Below are 24,114 nucleotides of genomic sequence, written 5' to 3'. Positions count from 1 at the left end.
TCGCCACTCCTACTTTTGGACGCAAACACACATTTCCACCTCGCGGAGTACTTCTTGTACTTCTTTGAACTTATCTCAGACCTCTGAGGAACTCGCCGATCAACGTCACTCGTTGATTATTCTCTCGCTGCAATCCTGGAGCACCCAAGCTCCTCATCTCACCACCTCTTCAAGTTGGCGGGACTTCGCTACACCGCGGCCTCTCTCCTCCACCCTCTTGCAGGCCCCAAATTCCGGGTCTTCTGCGGGGGCGACACTCGACCTCCCTAACTGGCTTTACATTACCTCCTTTTTGTGGCCGTCAGACGTTTGTCGGTAACGCCAGACCCCCGTGAAGGGTCTGGCTTATGGATGGAGGGCCGTCACCCTTGAACGAACCTCATACCGGCTTACGTCTGCTCCGGCCGTCGCGCTTTCAAAGAGCAATTTACCCAACTAACTAACCAATCTGGCGCCCAAACCGCTTGCACAAAACTCCCCGAGAGCTCATCATGTCTGAGTCCCCCAGATCCCAGCGGTCCGTGTACCTGACCCGGTACAGTACCCCAGTACCAGAACTGGATGACCACCGTCGCCAGATGCAAACACCACCACGAATTGACACCTCCATCGAACGCTCTTATAGCCCTCATGATACCCAAGGGCCCATTGAAATCCCCGAGCGTGCCGACTTGCTCAATCCACAAAGTGCCCTGAGAGACGGTCCAGTCTTCCGAGACTTTGAAAATGTTGTCATCGACGATGATAGATCGATCAATGGGCCGAATGGGCTCCCACGGTTCTCGTTAGATCCCGCTGCCAACTACCACACTCCTCGTCGCATCAGTATTGTGAACCAAGATCTCGCCAACGCCTCCTGCGCATCGTCCGTCTCAGCTCGATCCTCTTCTCCCCCCAATTCCGTCGAGGCTTTTGCTGATCCCCGTCGCCGTGAACGTGCCAACACCCTGGATAGCCTTGCGCCTCCCGAGTTGGAAGCAATCCTGCAACGCACCGTGTCTGGTGGCACACACAATCGCCGTCCGACGTTCAGCAACGCCAGTGCCATTCGGCCCCAATTGGGAGATGTGCCATTTGACACGGAGGAGGCCTGCTTTGACGAGCCAGGTCGTCCACCCGTGATCGGTCGTCTTCCCGTCATCGACTACGAGGAATTGGAGGAGTTCGTGGCTCTGAACCCAAACACTAGGGCTGTCGGCAATCGAAGCCGTAAGCACAGCGTGAGCTCGCAGAGCAAGAAGCCGCGAATCTTCTACGATCTCCGTCCTGGCGCGGAAAGCCTCGAGATCGACCAAATTAAGAAGACTATTTCGCACGAATCGAGTGACGACGAGAAGCATCCCACAATCCCAGACGAAAAGGAGCTGGTCCAAATTCTTCAGAATGAAAACGAGCCCACTCGTTTCGGCTTTTTTTCATCCGAGTCCCAGAGCACCGTGCATGCCTCCGACTTGGGTGATCTAGTCCTCCCAGGTGAGACTTTCCGGGACCTCTTCGAGCTCGGCCCCGAAGGTGGTGTATGGTGGCTCGACGTGGTCAACCCGACAGAAGAAGAACTCGGCGCCATCTCCCGAGCCTTCAATATCCATCCTCTGACAACGGAGGATATTCAAACACAAGAAGCACGCGAGAAAGTCGAGCTCTTCAAGCAGTACTATTTCGTCTGCTTCCGCACTTTTTTCCAAAAAGACAAGACCAGCGAAGACTACCTCGAACCCGTCAACTTCTACATGGTTGTATTCCGTGATGGTGTTTTGACCTTCTCATTCGTCGATAACCCGCATGCCTCGAATGTCCGCAAGCGAATTGGCAAATTACGCGACTACGTCTCACTCAGCAGTGATTGGATCTGTTACGCCATGATCGACGACATCGTCGATAGTTTCGGTCCTGTTATTCGCGACGTGGAAGTCGAATCCGAGGCAATCGAAGACCACGTCTTCATCGCACGAGTCGACGACTTCGAGTCTTTCCTTCCGCGCATCGGAGGCCTGCGCAAGAAAGTCATGAGTCTGATGCGTCTTCTTGGCGGGAAAGCGGATGTCATTCGTGGATTCTCGAAACGGTGTAACGAGCAGTACTCTGTTACACCGCGTGGCGATATCGGTCTTTATCTGGGCGATATCCAGGATCACGTCGTTACTATGATGTCTAATTTGGCCCATTTCGAGAAGATGCTGAGTCGTTCGCATACCAACTACCTTGCTCAGTTGAATGTTACCAACTTGGTGCTTGGCAACCATGTCAATAAGGTGCTGAGCAAGGTTACGCTTATTGCGACAATTTTGGTTCCTATGAACTTGATTTGTGGATTGTTTGGTATGAATGTTCCGATTCCTGGAGTGCATTCTGAAGGACTTGGCTGGTTCTTTGGAATTCTCGGTGTGATGGGAGCTATTGTTGTCGTTAGTATCGGCCTGGCTCGCTGGCAGAGGCTGGTATGATGATTTTTCTCTCTTTTGATTTTATTCACATTTCTTGTTTTGTCTTCTCAAGTACATTATTTGAAATACATATCGATTTTCTTCTTCTTTACAATACCATTGAATTCTATAGGCGGGAAATATGGCTATAAATAACTTCTAAACGTGTGTTGTACATACAACAGCTGTTAGAAGAAAAAATGCGGCTAATTTGTTCACTTCCGATCATCTCCACATGCCACCTCAGTATATTGTGCCTTCCTTTCCATGCGTCAATACAGTACGCTGCGGTGCTATCTAATTGCGATTAGCATCTTCCTTACTTTCTATGTCTCGAGCGCCTTCACCTATGATAATCTAAATATTGCCAGCGACGGAGCCGGTCTCCCAGTCGCGCTGGACTCGTTCAATGGCCTGGAGCTTCGAAACAGTATCAATGAAGCCGGGGAGTCTAACGGGCTCGACCTTGTGCGCAGAATACCCAATGCTGCGAAATCCCTGGGAAATAATCAGTTTGTGGCTGTCGAATCGTTCGAGATAGGCGCTGTGAGGTGGTTCTACCTGAGCAAGGACATAGTGAACGGTCCTCACGCAACCGACGGGAAAGGACTCCCTGCGTACGTGTCCGACGGTGACGGTGACGATGGCGATACAAGCCATGAGCTACGAAAACGAAAACTCGCCGAACGCGCAACCACCACGGTCTACCTGTCGCTGACGACGTGCGCCAAGCCGACCTCCAACAAAACCGACCCGGACGACGGATTCCCGCAACTGGAGGTGTATGTTTCTAAATCAGACAAGCTGGAAAACCCAGGGCCGGGCGAGGACGACGATTTGCAGGACAAATACACGGCGGTTGGTGGATACGTGGGGATCACGAAGGACACAGACAGCGATGTGTTCATCGGTGTCGCGGCGCCTAATTCCACGGATTACACCGGCATCTACAAGTTCCAGATTGCAGCTTCTATCGACGCCTATTTCCACAGTGTTGTCGAAGATGAACCGAATCTGTACTTGATCGACGCGGACGTGTCGGCCGCGCTGCTGGTCACGAATAACCTGACGGAGTCCAACAGGACATCTGAAAACTACCACCAGTGGATGAACATGGTACCCCCATATACAATGTTCGCGCACAACATCAACAACACCGCGTTGGTCGGTTTAGAGCGGTCATTCTGTGCCCTTGACGCGCTGTCGCAGGTCGGCCGAATCAGCAATTCCACCGAGGTCGGCATGACCAGTCGCGGACTGGGTAACAAGCCAAAAGAACAGTTCTACATCACAGGTCTGAATGCCAGTTCCTCCTACAACGGCCTCCTCGCAATGGTAGGCAATTCCACCTCGAACGGGAACGGAATTGTCGGCGGCGGCGGACAAGTCTGGAAACCGATGAACTTCACCACCAAAGCAGGTAAGCCAATCCCATTTTCCCAAAAAGACCGACGACCGATCCCATCTAACAACTCACAGATGACAACTGCGCCGTGCTCTTCAACCTATCCTTCTGCTCAGAAGTAGCCTATGCAGTCCCCTCCAACCCAGACCTGAGCGTCCAGAAACTTCGCACAATCTACGACTCATATGCCTCCGCCTTCTACAAAAACTTTACCTACTCCCTCCAACAAGTTCAATGCCAAACAGACGATGAATCCATGTACTCACTCGCCGTCAATTGTACCGACTGCGCAAAGGCATACAAACAATGGCTCTGCAGCGTGACCATCCCCCGTTGCGCCGACTACTCTGCCACAGCCTCCTACCTCGCTGTCCGCAATGCAGGCCAAGATTTCATCAACGGCACATCCCTGCCGAGTGACAGCCCGTATCGAAAATCTGTTGCGTCAAACAATTCCCGCAATCCCATTATCGACAGCGAGATCAAACCGGGCCCTTATAAGGAGATTCTGCCATGTCAAGATATCTGTCATACCCTTGTTAAGGATTGTCCTTCGTCGCTGGGCTTTTCGTGTCCCGAGGGGAGATGGTTGAATTCTTCATATGGGTATCGAAATTCGGATGGTGATATTACTTGTTCTTACCTTGGAGCTGTTTATCATTTGAGTCTTGGGTCTAGATTAGGGATTGGGGCTTGGTGGGTTTTTGTTTTGGTTGCATTTGTACTTGTTTGAGCGGTTGAATTGCACTTTTTTTTATTCTCATACATATGTATATTTAAAAGAGGTCTTTGTCTATACAAATTCCGATTCTTATTTCAGAGTAAACTTCTCGCTGTATCCGATTGGACCTCTGCCATCGTTGGTAAATGCGACCAGCCAAACATCACTGCCAGACCAGATCAACTTCACATTCTTTTAGAATCAGACAACACAATAACTTACCCTGGACGAAGCAACTCTCTGGGCACGCTAACAGTAGCCTTTTCCGGCTCAGCCGGAACGACATCGATAAAGTCGAATGTTTTGAAATCTCGAGTAAGGAAGAAGCCAACCTCCGGGGTATCAAGTCTCCATGTCAGGTTCCAAGTCCGACGCGATTTGATAGTGGGCGCATCGAGGACTAGCGCAAATGCGACAGGCGCAAGGGCGAGGATAGAGAGCAACGAGAAACGCATTTTGGCTATGAAATGGACCGAGGTAAAGAAGACCTGCTGAATATACTGTCGGAGCGAGAACAGAGGCTGCTTTTATATTCAGGGTCTCGTTCTAAATGCGTGCATCTCTGCAAAGCAAGTCATTGCGCCATATGCAATTCGCTAAATTGTCGAACATTACTGGATTACAGTGTATAAGCAATCAACTAGGTGCCTCGTGTGTAGCTGGTCTCGTATGTCTCAAGTGATTACTCTGTGCATTTACTTCGCTGCAAGCCCAAACATCGCGATTGAGCATGGGTAGATAGAAGATCATTGGCCTATACGTCGGCTCTTTTTGTTCGATACGACATTGTACTATTGCAGACAAGTAAAACAGGCTTCTTCATGCCTTTTTCGACACCATGTGCTTATTTGCCAAGGAACGCCAAGTGATGTATGCATTTTCCGCTGAACTGCTGGACGTTGAGACTTTGTCACTTCTTAGTGTCATGTCCGGAAGACATTGATGTATGTCTACATTAATCAGCCTGGCGGCTGGTGATCACAGGAACCCAAGTTCCCAATCTAGGAGCACGAGGCCCGGCTCTCATCAATGAGTTCTGGGTTACAGGTCCCAATGGGAGGCATAGATGCATCGCCACTCCACCTGCACAGATGAGCCTGTTCGACGCCAAAGAAACCCGAATCGAGAGAGGACTGGGGATAGCCAGCAGAGCTTTGCCGAGGTTGATAAAAGGCAAATGGACAAGACCGAGAACAACAACATATATGATCACCACTCCAATTCTTTCTTCTTCGGCTTCTCTTCCTCATTTCTAACCTCTTTCTTCGCCTCTTTCCCATCCTTCTCATCCTCCTCCGCCCAATCCCCCCACCTTTCCCTCCAGATCCCAATCTCCTCCTTCCAAAGATCCCTCACGCAAGGATCACACGAACTCCCACAGCAATCACCCAATCCCGGTGGCGGGGGCGGGTCATTATATTCTCTTTCCGCGGCCCGAAGGAGCTGTTTCGTGCGGGTCCTTGTTAAGCGGGACTTTTGTAATTTCTTGAAGAGCGGTGTTTCTTCTGGTGCGTAGTATTGTTCTGGTTTTTGGTTTGTTGGGCCGATTAATATATGCGTTTTTGATTTCTCTGATGTCTCTTTTGGCGTCTCTTTTGAAAATGAAAATGGCGAGAGGAGGGATGAGAGGAGATTTGCCGAGTAATTTGAGGTTGGTGTTTCAGTAGCTTTCTCGCTCTCTTTTGTTCCCGGGTTACCTTCTTTGCTAGAAGGCGTTGATACTGATGTATCTTTGGCTGGCGTGTCGATGCTCATTTTAACATATCAAATTTATGATCTTTGGACGGAATCTATTTATTTGTTAGCATTATTCTCCAGTGCTTTTGAGAAACTCACAGAGTTTAGATTGAGTATTACAAGGATATTAGCAACTTATTTACAATGGTTCCAATATTAATATAAGTAAAAGTAGAAGTAGAAGTCTTGAGAGTCAAAGTCCCGAAGTCGGGACCGGGTAAAGACTCGGGAGCCGATTCCTGCTCGTCCCGATATTGACCACTCTCCAAGACTACTTACATGAAGGGATCTCTAAGCAACAAGAAACTCATATTGAGTGCTACACGCATCCAGAAAACAATAACAATAAAGAAGTCCATGGTATCATTATCATAAAAATTCACTTCCTAGGCGTCCAATCCCTCCCCATCTCCCTCTTCGCCCTGGGGGTCCCAACCCTCTGCAACAACATCTGCGCAGCAGGCGTAAGCATCTTCCCAGGCGTAGAATTCCCCCTCCCATACGGCGTCCTCAATGGCGTCTTAACACTAGCTGCCTTTTCCGCACGTTTATTCCTCGCCACCCGATCAACCATCCGATGATGCAGTGCCTCGCGCTTTCCCGTTTCAGCCAGCTGGAAGGGATTGCGTTCTGACGATGACGGGCCCAGAAGACGCCAATCGGCTTCGTCATCTTTAGAGCTGGAGCTGTGTGAGAAGGATTCCGGCTCGTCCTCATCGACGAATGCGTAGCCGTTTACGCGCGGCGTTTCACTGCCTGTGTATGCTTCGGACTCATTGAGACGCGGTCGGCCGGCGATTGCGTCTTGGATGGCGGATATAGAGGGGGACGGAGGCACAGCATCTGCTGCTGCTGCTGCGTGGGGGTCTAGCAGTCTTGTGTTTTGGTAAAGAGTTCGCTTTGGGCCAGCGCGAGATGTTGCTTCTGCTTTTTGGGGTTTGGTTTCATGGGTGTCTTCCACTGAAGAGGGGAGGAACATAAGGGTGTTGTCTGGGCGGAATTTCCAGGTATCTGGTTTTGCGGGACGGGCATCGAGATTTGTTTTGATTTCGTGTTTTACCAGACCAGTTTCTGGATTTCCACCTGCGGCCGTGATGCGCTTTGTCTCTCGTTGACTGTGGGCGATTTGGCGGGCGGAGGGGATTTTGTTGTCGTTCCATAGCCAGGCGTGTTTTTCTCGTCGTTTCTCGTTTTGTTTGTCGACAACTTTATTGAAAGATTCGTTGTCCTCGCTCGTGTACTTTGATTGGAAGGCGAGGAGGCCCATGTTTGATACGTCCGGTGCTTTCTGAACTTCGGTTGCTGCTGTGCTAGTCGATACCATGGACATCGGGGTATCGCCTCCCCAACCGTGAGGGGTGTCTCCGGGTCGTCCGAAATGCTGTGGTGTGCTCGGCATTGACGAGTCCGACTTTCGTCTGGTATTCGATCCAGGCGTGGGCGTGCGCATGACATCCGTCAGCTTCTTCTTGGAGCTTGCGATCCATGCCTTGTCTTTTGACTCCAGGGCGTCCAAATATTCCTGCTTAATTTGCGTTTCCAGTAATCCGGGGAAAAAGTCGCGGGCGATGATGTGGGATAGGGTACTGGTGTAGACATCTTCGTCGAGAACAGTCGCGGGCCGTTTGATCCTCTTTGGGGGCGGCGGTGGAGGCATGAGCTGGCCAGCAGGACGCTTGGCCAGCTCTTGCGATGGAGGAGACGGCATTACGGGGAGTTGAAGAAGTGAAAGAGAGACGAGTGGCGATAAGCAATCAAATGATTGGAGTCTAACCGCTTTAGGCAATTCTTCTATACTTCCGATTTAGGTATATCGTTATATGTACAATATATATCAAAACAAAAGACTACGGATCTACTATTACAATGAAATCCAGTCATGCCAATGGGCTGTATTGGGCGTAGCCAATCTATAGTGATCTATAACAAAAAAAGAGGGCTAGCGAATGACCCAAAAACAAATCCCCTCCTTTTCCTTCCATTCCAATTCCTTTTTTTTTTTTCCCAAATCCATACACCAAAAATAATCGCTGGAGATCGCTGAGAAATGCATCGAGAAAGATTGACAACAGTTGAAACATGCGGACAAAACCGAAACCAAAAACAGACACACACAAAAAAAAGAAACAGCTTATAGGCGGACACGAGTTGAACAGACAAAAGGAAAAGCAATCATGACTCGTAGAGAGAGGTGAAGAGCCCTGAAGAGGGTGTGATGACAAAGCGAGGGTTGAGGTATGCAAGGGGTTAAGAAACTATCTGTATCAGGCTGACAATGACTTAGTGAGCAGTGGGAAAGAGTGAGTAAGAGGGTGAGCGAGTCTTCGTCTTGCGGTTAGGGTTCTTGGGAGGAAGAGGAGGCAGCGGGGCGTCCAAATTGATCGGATCAACGGCCGAAGTCGACTTCGCGCGGTCGTGGACCGGCAGTTCTTCCAGACTGGTGCTGCTACCGCTTTGGCTTTGCAGCAGCAGATGGGCTTCAGCAAGACTCTTTGTCTGGCGGTGCGAAGCAGATGCCGGACGCGTGAGGGCCTCGCCGGCTGTGAGGCGGTCTGTGGCCATCAGCTCGCGGCTGCTGGAGAGGGAGTGAATCAGCTCTGGGACGCTGGTTGTTGAGACTGAGGAGCGGTGTTTGCGGGCGATGGAGGCGGCACGGGAGAGCATCAGGCTCTCTTGGCTGTTGCATTTGCTTATTGGGGAAAAGCTGCTGCGGGGAGAGATGGGCAGGCCGGCGAACGGGAAGTGGCGGTCTGACTCGCCGTCGGTGGTCATGTACTCCTCGTACAGGGGTTCTGAGATCTTGCCCAGGGTGCTGACAGGAAAGTAGTCTGGGCTGCGAAAGACTTGGGTGAACTCGGTGGAGGGGTTTACGGCGGAGTGGGTGGGGATGGATGCTGGGCTTGGATCAAGGTCTGGGGTTTGGAGCTCGGAGGTGCTGAGGGGGCTGGGCTGGAGGTGGCGGGTCTTGGGGGACCATGGAGCTTCGCCGCAGGCGACGCCGATTTGGGGACGAGACTCGTCGAGGGATGTGCGGGTCCAGTCGAAGTTGGAAGTGGACTCTGCTGCGTGCTCGTAGCAGTAGTCGATGTCTGCGTCCCAGGAGTCGTACATCTCGTCGTCGTACGAAAATCGGTGCAGGCTGGCGATTGGCTCAGGTGGTGTCACCTCCACCTGGGCCTGGGGATGTTGAAGGTGTTGGGGAAGAGTCGGGGAGCTGAGAGCCTCAGAGAACTTGCGGGTCAATTCCTCGGCCACATCAATCGACATGGGAGCTTTGTGCTCGCTCTTGCTGGGCGAATCCGCCTTGAGCGCAGGGCTGGCCTGGGAAGTCGAGCGTGAATGAGGACATCCAATGCTGGACTCGGGGCTATCCCAGTAGCGGGTTGCTTCCTCTTCCTCTGGGACATCTTCCAGGTCCCAATGGCTGCTCACAGACGACGTCCTGGCGCTGTCATCCGTGGGCTCGGGGCTAAAGAACCGGGTTGGCGGTGTGGACTGGAGACACTCCGGGTAGGTCATGGCGGTGGACAACCCCAGAATCTCGTCAATGGCACGAGGCTCTGTTTCAACGTTCTCAAGCGGGGGAGTTTCCGGCACTGAAGGCGGGGGGGGTAGTGGGACACGAACGGGGATATCTGGGGACTGGGCGGGAGAAGTTCTCATTTGCGCGAGATTCTCTGCGCACATGGCCGCGGTAGCCATCAGGAGAAGCAGGCGGGCTCACGCTAGGCACATCAACGGTGGTGGCAGTTCCAAATACGGCCAGGTCGTCGGCGGAGAAATTGCGGAAATGAATGTCCTCGGCCCGGATGCCTTTAAGATCGGTCTGAGGCCGTTGCGATGCGCGAATTGCGGAGAACTCGGTGACCAGATCATTCTCGCGCGTCTGATCCAAAGCCTGGAATTGCGATGGGTTGGTGTGAGTCAAGTGGTGAAAGTCGAATGGATCAGATATAATGCTCTTCAGGCGTGCACCTGCAATGTCTCGGGTCAATTGGGGGTTATACTCGCACTCCATGGCAGCGGGGACTTACTGTTCTCGATGTGGCGAGCACGACGACCAAAGAGCTCTCTTTCCCGGGGCTTTTCACGATCAAGCTCGTCTTCCTCGTCCAGCGTGGCGACGATATTGATCTTGCTGCCCTGTCTCCGGAGGATACGGCTTCCCCGCGCTAGCAGGGAGCGGGAGGACTTGTCCTTATCGGAACGAATACCCAGCGAGGACACCGTCCGCTCGTCTGGAATGGAGCTATCCGTCGATGTCATTGACGAGCTTGGGGAACGACGTGACGACGTCGAGGTTGAGGTGGTAGTGTTACTCCTTGAGCGGCCGCTAAAGACGGAGAGACGCTTGGGACTGTGGGTGTGGGCAGTCGACCTGGAGCGTATATGAGCCGCATATTCTGGTTGCTCGTTGGAGGAGTTCGTGGAAGGACGGTCACTGCCGTCGTCGTCCCATTGCTTCGTCATTGGAAATGGTGCGTATGACATAGTTCACAGAAAGGACAGTTACACCATGATAAATGAAATCTGGAGATCTCCGAGAAGGAACGGTTGGAGCAGAGGGCTGATAATAAATTAATAGAATACTCGATGACGGGGCGATACAAGACACGGGGCGTGTAGTGGAGCCTCTCAGGGGTCATTTTGGTGTATTTCATTTTCTTTTTTCCTTTTCCTTTTTATTTGGATATCCTAGTCGATGAGTCTATAGTATTATTACGATGTTTATTAAGATATTTGCATTCTGGCTGTTACACCACATGCATCTAGCCATTGCGACTAGAATTTGCAAATTACCGATGATATCTCAGGGACTATACTAATTAGTTATTATAGCAAACATTGAAACAAGTATTGCTTCACGATGTGAGAATATTGAAATTCTAATACACGGGAGATAACCCACGGTTGCGAGCGACGGAGCCGAAACCTATGTACTGTCTCTTTTCTTTTTTGTGGTACTCCGTATAGGTCCACGGGTATCATTTGTGTGCATATGCATCCAGGGGGTTGGGTCCTGAACGTGCTGGAGGGGGAGAGACAGTGGGACCCGAAGTAAACATTGGCTAACCAAGGTAGACACCGAGACGCTATCCCCAGTACAGAAAGTATCGGCGGTCCGATACGCCCCGTGCCTTTTTTTATTGTTTTCTTTTTCTTTTTGTTTGGAACAGATTACCAGAGATTACCAGAGATTACCAGAGATTACCAAATAATCACATCACTCTAACCTCGATGTTATGCGAGAGCTATCACGTTCTGGTCTTATCCGAGGGTATTATCGTTCTCGACTAGTAATATCTAGTATCAGGTATTATATTCCAACCGACCGGGAACTAATTCCTTACAAGGTTTAACACGGCAGAGAGGTATAGTTAACTAGCTATTGGTATCTTTAAGTACATAGACTATACAATATGGTAGCATAGACTATATCCTCGCGAAGGGTTCAAAACAATGGTTCAATGAACATCCAATGGCAATTCCCAATTGCAATGTCCCCTGTATATGGCAGACTACGTACCTTACATCCCAGGTAGCAACATTACACAGTCCAGACTCAAGTGGAGAGAAGCTAAGCCCTTATCACAATGGGCAACGCACACTGGAACTGATTTCCCGAACATGGTACACTGGAAAGTCTACATCAAAAGTGCGGTACCTCCCGTAGTTACATACACTGTTTCTCATATCCTCCTATACTGTAGTCTCAATTTTGTAATTTCGACATTCTGTGCCTTGCGTGAAGCCTGAGACAGCCACGAACGCCTTTTCCCCGCGTCGAATACCGCATAGCGTAGAGCGGAGCCTCGGTTCAACGGTCAACGGTTTTCCATCTGAAAGGTTCCGGCCCTAATTTTTAGATCATTTGTGTTCTTTTCTAGGGCTTGTCACAGATCCTCTACTTTCGGTATTCGACAGTGGGGTCAACCTAACACACCTAGGTAGTCTGACTGGTATATTTCATATATGGTTTTGTACTTTTCGATAGACATTTCTATATGCATGTACCCTATATCCGACATTTCATAGACCACCGTTGCAACCACTTTGGCCATTGTAGTTGGGTGGCATATAACTACAACCGTAGGTGCTTGTGCCCAGTAGTTCTCCAATGCTGCAAATCTAGGTAAGGATTCACTGTAAGGCGCGGAGGGTGCCGGTCCCCTCTCCCGAGCCAAGATCAACAAAAAAGCATAAGCAAAAGCAAAAGCAAAACACAAGCTTCATCTCATGCCTCGGGGATGCAGGTATAGTTAAAGAATGTGAGTATCCGGGAGTCCCCGGCGCGTCCCTTACATTTCCTGTCGGAGAGTTGCGTTGTCTCAGGCGGGGTGTATATTGTCTGGTATGTGCATATGCATCACGTTGTTTCTTCTGATGAATGTACTCTGTACCGCAGTCGAGATCTGTTCTTGTTGCACAAACTCGTTAGTTTTGACTCTATATGGCATATATGGGACGATAGACTACAGTTATACTCCGTACAAATAGTACTTCTGCTGTTCGTTGTAAGCTGCCCTACATATATACTGCATATGTACGATCTTTTATGCACCAGCTTCCTATCTTGAAAAAGTGGATAAATGAGATTCGAAACACAGAGAAAGTAAAAAATGCAATACAACTCCACTCTGTTTTCTGGGACAGGCACTAGTTTGGACTGTGTATTGGCGACGATCTCGTCTAGAATCTTTTGATCGAATTAGAGTGCGGCACTTGGCCAGGACTTACCTACCTAAGTAATACCTCACTTGGGTACTGCAATGGGTATATCTATGTATACACAACTATACAGTACGTATTAGATATAATATAGTATAGTATACCAACTACGGAGTATATACCGAGTATAAATTTCCAGATCTAAACATGTCTTCTCTTTTGAGGAAAAAAAAAAAAAGCATGTTCCAACCACCGTTCGCGTCCACGATGATCAATCGTCATCTTGTCGTCCAAGCGGTAAGCCTCGGGGTTCATCTTTCCACTTGAAGGTCAGATCTGCGTCAGAAATATGCCCCGAAATTGGAGTCCTGTCTGATGTTGTTTTGGGTTTCTGATCGAATCTTTATCCTATAGGTATAATTCTAGATCTAAAATAGTGATAATTCTAGTGATGGATATAGTTTAGGGTGGAAGATGAGACTGATAGAGTGTCAAAGTAGACTCAAAGTTCAATTGAAACACAGGTACGTTATAGAATGTCGAAGTAACTAGTTAACTATAACTAGCAAGTAACCCTGAACTAGTTAGGTAGCATTCCGTAACACGCTTAGGTTTGGAGCGACATGTTCTAGAACTCATTTCGGTTCGCGTCAAAGCGAACACGTTCTCCGAGTGATCGTCGATCTAATTTGCCTCGGAGCTCCGAGAAAACGTTGTTGCTAGACTATAGTCATATCATCAGTATATGGTATAAAACTATCTCCTATAGCTAACACATAACTATAGAGTTACGTGAAAAGGAGAAGAAGCAATATTACAATTCATCTCTAATACACCAAACTAGTATCACACTAATGCTAGTTAGAGCACAACGGTCGCCTATCTGGGTTAAGTATCCCGTTAGAACTATGGAGAATGGAATCAAATCTAGTATTTATCCAGTATCTATGTTGTATTCCTTACAAGATACGATATTATACAATTGACTGAGGCTGAATCCTTCCCCAACTCAAATACGAATAGTATACTATATACTATCATTATTGGCATATTGCAAAATACTACTATGTGCAACAATTCAGGTACCAGATGTAACCCCGTTGGAGTAGAAATCGGGCATGTGCGCCCGTGGAAGATCCTTTCATATGGCGTTGTGATACATAGAATCCCAAGACAAACTCGGTATAATTGAATCGGGCAAACTATTTGAAGCTAGTTGTAGATCAATGGCAGCCGTCTTTTTGATCCACGTCATATGCAGGCATGTATTCAAAGTGTTTGATCCCATTAACAAGATTATAGGTAGATACCAAGCTCAAATCCCGAACGCTCATTCTTTGTTTGTCCCAATTATTTGTCAAAAAAAGCCACCCAGAATCTAGAATCGATGTTAGCTTTGCTTGATCGTGCTTGAAAGAAATACCCACCGTAGATCATTTGACGTGTATAGTTCAAATGTTAGCAGCATCGAGGACCGGGGTTCCGATATCAAAGCCACCAACTCCTCCAATAGAGGTTTCCTCCTTCCGCTTCAGGAGATCGAGACCCAACAAGCCGTCACTATCGTTTTCGTCGCCGTCGACGAGCAGGGGATTGTCCCGCTTGAGACCAAGAACTCCGAGGCCTAGTATGCCCTTGTTGCTTTCTTCCTCCTGTTCATCGATTCCATCGCCACGGCGGAGAATGGTAGGAATACCGGCATTGAGAGGGACGACATCCTCCACGCTTAAATCTTCGGAGCGAGGGATGTTCTTGATGCTGACATTGGGGGGGACGTCAAGGTTGTTGACAGTGAGGTCGTCGATGGTAAGGTCCTCGGAGCGCTTGAGGCTGATACCGGTGGTCTTATCACCGCCAACGTTGACAGCGGCGCCGAGGTCATTAATCACATCATCTGTGTCACGCTTGGAAGAAATGCCAGTGGTGTCTGCGCCACCAACATTGACAGCAGCACCTAAGTCCTTAATGACATCTTCCTCGGAGCGCTTAGCGATGCCGGTGGTGTCTGCACCGCCAACGTTGACAGCAGCACCTAGGTCCTTGATGACATCGTCGGTGTCACGCTTGGAGGAAACACCAGTAGTGCTTCCGCCGCCAACATTGACAGCAGCACCAAGGGTGCCAATAACATCATCAGTGCCACGCTTAGAAGAGACCCCAGTGGTGTCTGCGCCACCAACATTCACAGCAGCACCGAGTGTGCCGATGACATCGTCCTGGTTGGGGACAGGAGCCGCAAGGGCAGTAATGGCCAGAAGGGCAGGAGCAACAAGTGCGTAACGCATACTGAGAGTCTAGTGGAAGAAGATAGAGGGATGGATAGTCTCTCACTCTCTGTCTGGTCTGGACGAGGACCAGGCTTATAACTCAAGCCTCAGTGCCTGGTTCTGATGTTTGCGGCATAAGTCCTGACGTGCTTTGGACTTTACTTAGGTAGCCAGAGTAGAGGAACCTGGGTGAGTCCACATTTGGGAGACATGGTAGACATCCCGTGTTTCGGTAGTTAGATAGAGTTTATGTAACTGGTCTTGTCTAGGGGTAGGATGTCAGGTAAAGCACAACATACACCATATGCAAATACAAAGAACAAGGAAGAGATGACTCGTTGACTCGGAGCTGTTGACGATCTTTAACTGATTGGGCGGTGAACCGTAGATTTGTTTCCCGTTGATATCATCAGTGACCTTCAATCCTACCCTACTTTAGAACATTATGATACAATATATAGAGCATTATATCTTATACTGACTATAACGTATTTGAATGTATTTCGACTTGAGCACTGCAGCTTCACGAATTTTCCAGATTTTTCTATCTGTCTTACATGCATACATAGCCCTGAAGTATAAAATTGTATACAATTCAGCCAACCGTCATAGAACCACTGGAACCTTCCAATCTTCTCAATATCAAATCTTATATGAAACTTAATCCCCTCGATCCGTGACATACCAAAAGATCGACATCAAATACCGAATAGCTTTGAACAGACTGCCAGACGGCCCACTCAGAACACTGCTTGATGCGAGATATAAAAATATCTGCTTTTGGTTCCTCGGATCTATACGTTGTACAAAAACTTTGAACGATCAACTCCAACACGACAATATTCTCCATGTTGTCATGGTGGCTCTGTATGGCATTTTCACCAGCCTATAGCCAGCCAAAGCCACAGGAACTAGCTAAACGACATTTCCGCGTGCGGATACATAAATATAGCAGTATACTTAATAGCTGAATTGATTTTTTTGACGCTTCAAACCTAGATCCAGAGAGATTCATTATTTGCCGGGTGGAAAATAAAAAAACAAAAAAAGCGCACAGCAATCTAACCTCCACATAAAATGTAAACGAAAACCCTAGACCAGGGCTCCAAGGCTCCAGGGCTCCAGAGCTCGATCCAGTGCTGACACATGACTAGTCTCATCCGCCAGGGCTGCATATCCATACGACCATATGCAGTGCACTGGACCCCGTAAGCCGCCTCTTAATCAATCCTGTGTGATCGGAGATTCATCGGACTCCCCCCGGGATGGGGGCGATGCGTAGATTTCCCGCTTGGGCCGTTAATCTATCCTGTCATGTCTCGTATTCTAGCCGAGTTTCAAGATTACCTACGTACCATATAGATTGCGGTGTGACATTCATGTCTGTATACATATTGTATGATCTGTGCCATACGGTAGTATTCAAGTAGAATGAATGTTTCTTTTTGTTTTTCATACTAAAGGCTAATAATTACACATGGAAGATCCGAATTAATTGCAACCAGACGCCTGGTAAAAAAAAGAAAATAGATGTAGATGTAGGCCAAAGGGCAAAGGAAAAAAAATCAATCCTGCATCTCGGTATCGAGCTTCGATGGTTCACCGAACAACTCATCCTCATCGTCGAGGACAGCATCAACCTTCACCGGTTCTTCCTGCTCCAGCTCCTGTTCAGGCTCAGGCATCGGCTTGTCCTCTTCCTCTTCCTCGTCCTCATCATCATCATCAGCAATGCGACGGGAAGCCTTGCCTCGTCTGCGCGGCTGGGTCTCTTCTTCCGGCTCATCGTCAGAGACAGCCTTCTCGGACACAGGCTCATCATCTGAATCAACAACCATCTCACTACTCTTGTACTTCCCGGGCTTCTCAGCCTTAGCCTTGTCAGCCTTGGTCTTCCCAGAGCGGCGTTCCAGTCTGCGTCTCTTCTTCGGTGCCTCAGCATCGCTCTCGCCACTATCGCCAGCACGCTCCTCCTCATCAGCAATGAAGTCATCGCCCTTCTTCTTGCGCTTGCTGATAGGCTTCTTCTTTCTCTTGACGCGATCGCCAGTCTCAGAATCATTGGTCAACTCCGCTTCCTCACGGGCGCGATCCTCCTCCGCGCGTCGGGCAGCATGTCGTTGAACCTCTTCGACCATCTGGGCACGCTCTTCAGCAATGCGCTTCTTGCGTTCTGTTTCGACTTCCTGGGCCTTGCGGAGCTCTTCTTCCCGGACGCGAGCGGCTTCTTCACGGGCTTCCCGGGCTTGTTGGAGTTTTGCGGCATTCTTTTCTTCGTACTCCTTTTGGCTTTGCATCGCGCGGTCCAGTTGCTTGCTGATTGTACGGCCCATGTTGGCGCGCTGTTCGAGAGCGGCACTGGGGTAGGGCGGGTTCTTTTCTTTGGAGAGGCGCTCAAAGGTTTCGATAGCCTCTTTGAGACCGTCTGCGGCGTCCTGGACATCTTGGAGGGTCTTTTGTGTGGGCTGGAGGCCGTATGCAAGGGAGGCAATTTGGTTCTGTACGAAAGCAACGTTGAATTGGAGGTGGAGTTGGTCGGGGGAGACGGTGCGGGCGCGCTCAGCGTACTCGAGTGCTGTCTTCATGGCTGCTAGATTGGCTTCTTGCTTACCTCTTAGCAACCAGACACGTCCGAGGCAGGCGAGAATTTGTACATCGCGGGCGCGATCCTTGGACAGGGCTGCCTCGTAGTGTTCGATTGAGCGGGAGAACTGGCGGAGCTCGGCGAAGACGTGGCCCAGGTTGAGGTAGACGCTGGGGTCCTTCAGTGTGTCACGGATCTTGGAAAGGATCTGCACAGCAGAGCTGTGATCTTTCTTGTCGTCAATCAGGGCGATCGCGATACCTTGAGCGGCATATGCGTTCTTAGGATCCAGCTGAAGAGCCTTGTCGAAGAATTCAACTGCACGCTGGTACATCTTGCGACGCTTGTCTTTGTCCTGATCAGTGTCGCGGCGCATGTCACGAGCGAAGAGAAGATGCACGTTGCCCATTCCAGTCAACGCATATCGGTCATGCTTGTCGTGGTACTGGAGGGTATGCTTAAAGTGGCGTTGCTCGTTGTCTTCAGCGAGGTTGGCAACCCGCTTCTTAGACTTGCTGATGTACCAGCCGTAAAGTGCCCGAACTTCCAGGTTGGTATTGTCCGATTCGTAGAGCTTGGCGATCTTCTTCGGGCCCTCGTCGGTAGGGCTCTGGCGCAGAGCAATGTATGTCAGACGAGCACTGGCTTCTGTGTAGTCACTGTGACGCTCAAGAAGACCCTCGTAGACCTTCTTGGCTTCGTCCCACATGTCGGCTGCCTCGTAGGTTCGTCCAAGGTTGTAACTAATTGTAGTAACAAGCGCGTCGGGATCAATACCGTCTTCTTTGTCCTTAGATTGGACGCAAGCATTGAGCGCCGACTGGAACAGACCACGGGCCAGGGCAATCTTCTCATTCTGGTAGAGGAAGCATCCCATGTTGTTGAGGAGCTGGGGCGGGAGACTTTCCCTGAGAACAGAGTTCAACTCCTCTGGATCATCGATATCCGGGCGAGCGTCCTCGGGGATTCCAGCAATCTGGATTTGCTCCAGTTGAGTCAGACACTGCATGCTCTTGTCAGGAGCAGTGCTCTCATAGAGACGGGAGAGATAAACAAGAACGGACTCGTCAGGGGACAGATTCTGCTTCTCGTCCTTCCACATGGAGCGTACTGACTCCAAAAGGGCGATAGCTCTCTTGGCCTCGTTCGACTTGTCCTCCTTGCTACCGGACTTCTGCGCAGCGAAGACTTCTTCCGCATGGATAGCCGCAAGTAGAGTCATGGCCTCCGGGTTCTTTGATTGTTGAACAATCTTCTCCAATCGGAACTTAGCTCCATCAAAGTCCTTGTTGTTAATCTGCATCTGGACAGCACCGAACTTGGCAGGCAAGAATCCCTTGTCGCTGCCGCCACGGGCTTGATCCGAGCGATTGTAGAACTCGGCAGCATGGACGGCGTCACCTTCGTAGTGTGACTTCCGACCAAGCAGATACCAGCCATCACTGGCAATGGACATGACATCTGTGTGTTCAATGGCTTTGCGCGCCAGTGTCTCGACGGTCGGATATGTTTTACGGAGCAGGAAGTAGCCTGCGAATAAGGAGCATGTCATCGGGTATTCCTTGTCTAGTTTGAACGCCTTTTGTGTGTATTGAGTCATGGCCACTTTGTACAACGACCCGAACATAGGGTCGGTTGTGGCTCGTCGAGAGCTGTCGTAGAGGTAATAAACTGCGAGCAGGAGGTTGGCAACCTTGGATTCGGGGTTCTGATAACAACCACGGTCAGTTATCTCGTCGTATTTCAAGAACATTCATTCAACATACCAGAGAGAGCGATCTCTCCCAAGCAACCTTGGCTTGGTCCTTGAAGCCCAGTTGCCAATAGCAGCACCCAATACCGATACGAGGATCCGGGTCAGTGAGGTTAGGCATCTTGACCAAAGCCTTCTGGTATCCTTCCAGAGCGTCGACATATCTTCCCATCATGTAGTGCGCGCGAGCACGTCCAAGAATAGCCATAATGTTCCGGCCACCGAAGGCCTTGGACGCCTCGTCGAAACACTTCAAAGCTTGCCGCAGCGACTCATTGCGCTCCGAAGTATCAACAGCACCGGGACGAACAGCACGGGGCGCATACAGCGATGCACGGAGAAGACACAGCACACCACGCGCCAGGAAGAGAGGGGGATACGCCGGGTTGAGGCGCGAGGCCTCGTTCAACGTCGACGTCGCGAGTTGCAAATAATGGTCTTTAGTTTTAGCTTCTGAGTAGAGCTCACCATCGGGCGCGACTCGGGGAGCGTGGCGGCTCTTCAACAACAGCAGCCAGCAGACCCAGCCCAACAGGCCGAGTTTCTCCTTTGTCGCTCCGTGGGCCACAGAGGCCAGGCCCTTGTTCAAGATGTCGATGGCATGGTCAATCTGTTTGCGCTTCGCGTAAGCGAGCGCAATGATCACCCAGAAGTTCTTGGCAGCTTTTTCGTTTTCGAGGAGGGTGCACAGCTCGGTCGGATCTTCGGGGAGCTCGAGCAAGCTGACTTCGACTTCGCTGTCGAAGCTGGAGGCGGGAATGTCGATGGCATCGGGGATATCGGAGAAGCGAATGTTGCCCAGGGGGCTCGTGGATGGTACGGCATCACCGTTTAGGCCATTGGTATGACCGTTCTGAAGAGGCGCCATGGTGTCGGGAGCGATGGAGCCACTTTGCGAGTAGGTATAGGATTGTAGGAGCCTCAACTCATGGTCAAGTGAAGCAGACCATCAAAAAGTTCAGAAATCGGGCCGGTGAGGTTAGCGACCCCTAGTTCGGAGAAATCGCGAATGTGAATCTCGGAGACCAACAGCGCGGCGATGGAGAAGTTGAGAATTAAGAGTGGCTGGTTTGCACCGCCACATCCGCCACATATACAACAATAACCATTGCCCAATCAATCAGACCTATTCAATTATGTACTATATTCAATTATTTATGAGTGAAATATAATCAAACAAGCAGATAAGATATTCAGTATTCGCCGAAAGCTTGCTAATAATAGGTAAAAAAAAGCAACACCTTGCTTTTGAAGATCATTTCTTCCATAAACTTTCAGAGCTCCTTCAAGCTGTCAATCAACGTATCACGTTCATCATGATCTTGGATATCGGCCCCAAGAATGATACCCGCCTTTCGGTTGCGAGGCTCATCGGATGAATCCTCAAAGGTCTTGTTCATAACAAACTCATCAGGGAGCTCACATCCAGAGACGCATCGTGCAAGGGTTTTGAGGGTGGACTTGTTCAAATATTCACCGCTGGACGGCCAGAATCTTCGAGCCTCAACCTTTTCCGCTGTATCCTTGAGATCCAGTCGCTTCGCGTGGAGATAGGAGATCAAGAAACGGAAATAGAGATATCGTCGCCGAGGGCGCTTCTCAGAAAGAAAAGTCAAACTGCGGCCATCGAGGTGCTGCACAAATGTTAGCCTGTACTCTTTAATTTTCAGCCCGGAAATAAACTAGAATTGACCTTGACCTTGATCAATTCTCCCGACTCTCTCTTGTAAACAAGGTTCTCATTCTTCGACTCATCCAACACAACACATCTCCACGTAGTCGGCTCGGTCATCGCGCCAGGAATTGGAACGACAGCAATTACTCCTTGGTCGAGCAGGGATTCAACGGGATTGTATAATGACAGTGCTGTGAAAATTTTTGTCAGCTCATTTTCTTCTCAAGCAAAAAGGGTGTTCTTACCATTGCGTGGGTCAGAGAGCACACCTTCCTGAACTCCGAAGATATGGGACACCTCTGCTTGGCTCAAAGTCTTCGGTACCAGGTGGGCTGCCTTGACCGACGAGGCGGGCAGGTAAAATCCGAGAACGTGACAAAAGATGATCCCGTCACAGACGCAGTTGTCAAGCCATAGTATTTATTGACTTCCTTCTTGAATTTGCTCTGGTCGAAGGGCCGTTTGCGGGTCTTTGCAGCGCCCATAACGCGTGGGAGAATTGTATCCACATATGCTCTTGTGATAAGCCCGTTGTCCAAGGGTCCGATGGTCCTCTTGCGCTTGGAGTCCACTTCTTCTTGCAAATCTTCCTCAATTAATGTCCGTTGGCGCTTGAGGACATCAAGTGTTTGCGACGTAGCTCGGAATTTTGTCAAAATAGGACGGATCTCTTTCTGGAAAGCACTACTGCTGAGTAGCCCTGAAGACGAAATCTCATCAAGGCCATCTCGGAAGCAGCTGATGTATTCTTGCTCATCTTCGAGTGCAGATATCTTAGCGTCAAGGAAATCCGACGTACGTGAGCGCAACAATTCTTGAGAAATCTGAGAAAGCCTTGACGAATTGCTGACTGATCTCTCCTGATAGCTAAGTAAGGCTTGACGCCGGCTTGGTTGCATCAGAGAAGTAAACCTCTCCGGGACTGGGAAAGGGATCCTATCTGTGTCTGGCATGAGGGATGGAACAAATTGTAATTCAATAGGATCATGATCAGTGAAAGCACAGAGAAGAAAGAAGAAGAAGAAAGGTGGAAAAAAAAGAAAGAAGAGTTGGTTTGGGGAGGGAGAGGGTATCTATATTCCTCAGGATTTCCTAATCGGGAAAATATATTGTCCTCTTCCCATTGTTCTATTAATTCGTTCGTCCTATTGATCCATTCCTATTGATCCATTCCTATTGATGAATTCCTATTGTTTTATTCCTATTGTTCTATTCCTATTGTTCCATTTCACTTCACGTTGAAGACTGTCGTTACCTACCGACGCTCTATTCGGAATCGCCCCCGCACCCGCGCCCTGTTTAATTTTCATGTTACACCATGTGATCAACTAATAGACGCGCTTTCTTGCTATTTATAAGTGAATACAACTAAATGAGCAGAGAAGATGAAGATGTTCATTTATGTATTAAGCAATGGAATATCTAAAGCATTCACGGCAAATATACGACTCACTGGAGCCAGCTAGTTACAAATTTGCAGAAAGCAGCAACACTGAATAGAACCACAAAGATTGAACCAAGCTCACTCCAGTGGGACAGACGAGTATATGACTCTACAAATCCAGCTTCTGCAGCAACCTTCTGCCCATCGACTGCATGCTCAGCCTTGATAGAACCGGCCAACTCAGATGGGAAGCGGCCTGTTTCAAAGTACTCGTCCATAAGCTGGTCTTTCTCAGCCCAGCGCTCGATCATCCAAGCCTCGAACTCTTTTTGGTCCTCGAGGGGAATTTTAGAGACCTGGAAGCGTCGCCAATGCATGTTCACGGAAGTCGGTGGACGTCCTTGCAAGTATGTCGAGCGAAGCGTGAAGTATTTATCCGGGTAGCTTCCCTTTCTATTGAGCAAAGCTTATTAGTAAGATTCCGCTAGAGGGGGAACAAGTAAAGCACGTACGGTGGTCCCTCATAGGCTATTGTGCAGTCATACACCCAGTCCACAGTTCCCCGCAACTGCTGAAGACAGAAGAACAGCCCAGTAGAGCGAGGAAGAATCACATGTTTGAAAGAAGGCAGTCCCTGCTTTAGACTCCACGCATCGCTGCGACCCTTGGTATTGATGGACAGGTTCGTTCCCTCGGGAAAAATCAAAAGCCACATGGGATCATACGTCGGACGAGCCGAGTTCGAGCCCGTATAGTTGGTCTTCAGCTTTTCCAGGCGGTGCTGAAGTCTCGGCTTATCGGCCAGCCACTTGCGAGCCATGAAGATAAAGCCGTAGAACATCATGCCCGTGCCAAGAACGGGGATGTACTTTAGCGATTCCTTCAGGATAATGAAGATGCGGCCGTGCATCTCATTCGTATATGCCACCCACCAGAGGTAGATCCAATCGGTGTACACCTGGTGATTGGAGATCATGACGAGACGTTCTGGGAAGCGGGTCTCCAGCAATCCACCTTTTGAAATATGGATTTGACCACGCACGCTAGCATCACCACTGACTCGCTGTAGAGTTGGAGAGCTCCATTGTGTGAAAGCGGTGAGGACGAGTGCGAAACATTGTTTTGTGTAGGCCATATACGAGTAGTAGTAGCGTCTGTTGATCACATACAACGGGCAGCCGATTAGCTGCGTCACACAGATCACCATAACACAGCAGTTCATCCATGTTCCTAGCAAGAAGGAGCGTAAAAGCTGCATGGGAACGCCATGTTTGAGATGGGGTTCTGTGGGGGGTTTGGTCGAGAGTTTTAGGAGCTCGGTCATATTTTCGGCCGGCTTGCGCTGTCGAATCTCAGTCGCTTCCATGATGGCAGAGATATTCTGAAGGTTCTGCTAAAAAAAGGATTGTCACGGTTAGGATATATATCTGAGGGGTAAGGTTTTAAGATAAATGTATAGAGCACATGCTTACGTACATTGTCTTGCAGATGTAGAT

At 49.5% G+C, this 24,114-nt stretch overlaps 9 protein-coding genes across 9 annotated transcripts; 2 read left to right on the top strand and 7 right to left on the bottom strand.

Moving 5' to 3' along the window:
- Positions 1 to 491: 491 nt before the first annotated feature.
- N7529_009630 (magnesium transporter CorA family protein) lies at positions 492 to 2,444 on the top strand (the record flags this gene model as incomplete). The annotated part of the gene is made up of 1 exon (XM_057245157.1): positions 492 to 2,444. One exon carries the CDS (start codon positions 492 to 494, stop codon positions 2,442 to 2,444), a length of 1,953 nt encoding a protein of 650 aa, XP_057093420.1.
- Positions 2,445 to 2,658: 214 nt separating this feature from the next.
- On the top strand, positions 2,659 to 4,953 carry N7529_009629 (MID1 family protein; the record flags this gene model as incomplete). Its single annotated transcript, XM_057245156.1, has 4 exons — positions 2,659 to 2,669; positions 2,735 to 3,843; positions 3,903 to 4,434; positions 4,806 to 4,953. 4 exons carry the CDS (start codon positions 2,659 to 2,661, stop codon positions 4,951 to 4,953), a joined length of 1,800 nt encoding a protein of 599 aa, XP_057093419.1.
- An 805-nt stretch (positions 4,954 to 5,758) lies between these two features.
- N7529_009628 (uncharacterized protein) lies at positions 5,759 to 6,304 on the bottom strand (the record flags this gene model as incomplete). The annotated part of the gene is made up of 1 exon (XM_057245155.1): positions 5,759 to 6,304. One exon carries the CDS (start codon positions 6,302 to 6,304, stop codon positions 5,759 to 5,761), a length of 546 nt encoding a protein of 181 aa, XP_057093418.1.
- Positions 6,305 to 6,665: 361 nt separating this feature from the next.
- Positions 6,666 to 7,994, bottom strand: N7529_009627 (splicing factor ESS-2 family protein; the record flags this gene model as incomplete). The annotated part of the gene is made up of 1 exon (XM_057245154.1): positions 6,666 to 7,994. One exon carries the CDS (start codon positions 7,992 to 7,994, stop codon positions 6,666 to 6,668), a length of 1,329 nt encoding a protein of 442 aa, XP_057093417.1.
- A 572-nt stretch (positions 7,995 to 8,566) lies between these two features.
- N7529_009626 (uncharacterized protein) lies at positions 8,567 to 10,777 on the bottom strand (the record flags this gene model as incomplete). Its single annotated transcript, XM_057245153.1, has 3 exons — positions 8,567 to 9,846; positions 9,914 to 10,261; positions 10,321 to 10,777. The coding sequence occupies 3 exons, from the start codon at positions 10,775 to 10,777 to the stop codon at positions 8,567 to 8,569; spliced, it is 2,085 nt and encodes a 694-aa protein (XP_057093416.1).
- A 3,629-nt stretch (positions 10,778 to 14,406) lies between these two features.
- N7529_009625 (uncharacterized protein) lies at positions 14,407 to 15,240 on the bottom strand (the record flags this gene model as incomplete). Its single annotated transcript, XM_057245152.1, has 1 exon — positions 14,407 to 15,240. One exon carries the CDS (start codon positions 15,238 to 15,240, stop codon positions 14,407 to 14,409), a length of 834 nt encoding a protein of 277 aa, XP_057093415.1.
- Positions 15,241 to 16,787: 1,547 nt separating this feature from the next.
- Positions 16,788 to 20,427, bottom strand: N7529_009624 (putative RNA polymerase II transcription elongation factor (Ctr9); the record flags this gene model as incomplete). Its single annotated transcript, XM_057245151.1, has 2 exons — positions 16,788 to 19,514; positions 19,573 to 20,427. The coding sequence occupies 2 exons, from the start codon at positions 20,425 to 20,427 to the stop codon at positions 16,788 to 16,790; spliced, it is 3,582 nt and encodes a 1,193-aa protein (XP_057093414.1).
- Positions 20,428 to 20,833: 406 nt separating this feature from the next.
- N7529_009623 (uncharacterized protein) lies at positions 20,834 to 22,187 on the bottom strand (the record flags this gene model as incomplete). Its single annotated transcript, XM_057245150.1, is given in 4 exon segments — positions 20,834 to 21,193; positions 21,253 to 21,425; positions 21,480 to 21,566; positions 21,581 to 22,187. 4 exon segments carry the CDS (start codon positions 22,185 to 22,187, stop codon positions 20,834 to 20,836), a joined length of 1,227 nt encoding a protein of 408 aa, XP_057093413.1.
- Positions 22,188 to 22,683: 496 nt separating this feature from the next.
- Positions 22,684 to 23,984, bottom strand: N7529_009622 (lysophospholipid acyltransferase family protein; the record flags this gene model as incomplete). The annotated part of the gene is made up of 2 exons (XM_057245149.1): positions 22,684 to 23,071; positions 23,131 to 23,984. The coding sequence occupies 2 exons, from the start codon at positions 23,982 to 23,984 to the stop codon at positions 22,684 to 22,686; spliced, it is 1,242 nt and encodes a 413-aa protein (XP_057093412.1).
- Between the last annotated feature and the right edge of the window lie 130 nt (positions 23,985 to 24,114).

Source organism: Penicillium soppii (genome assembly GCF_028829465.1).
Source record: "Penicillium soppii strain IBT 18220 chromosome Unknown utg000007l, whole genome shotgun sequence".
Classification (NCBI taxonomy): domain Eukaryota; kingdom Fungi; phylum Ascomycota; class Eurotiomycetes; order Eurotiales; family Aspergillaceae; genus Penicillium; species Penicillium soppii.
Note: the sequence above shows the minus strand (reverse complement) of the source record. Positions and strands in the feature narration are given on the sequence as shown.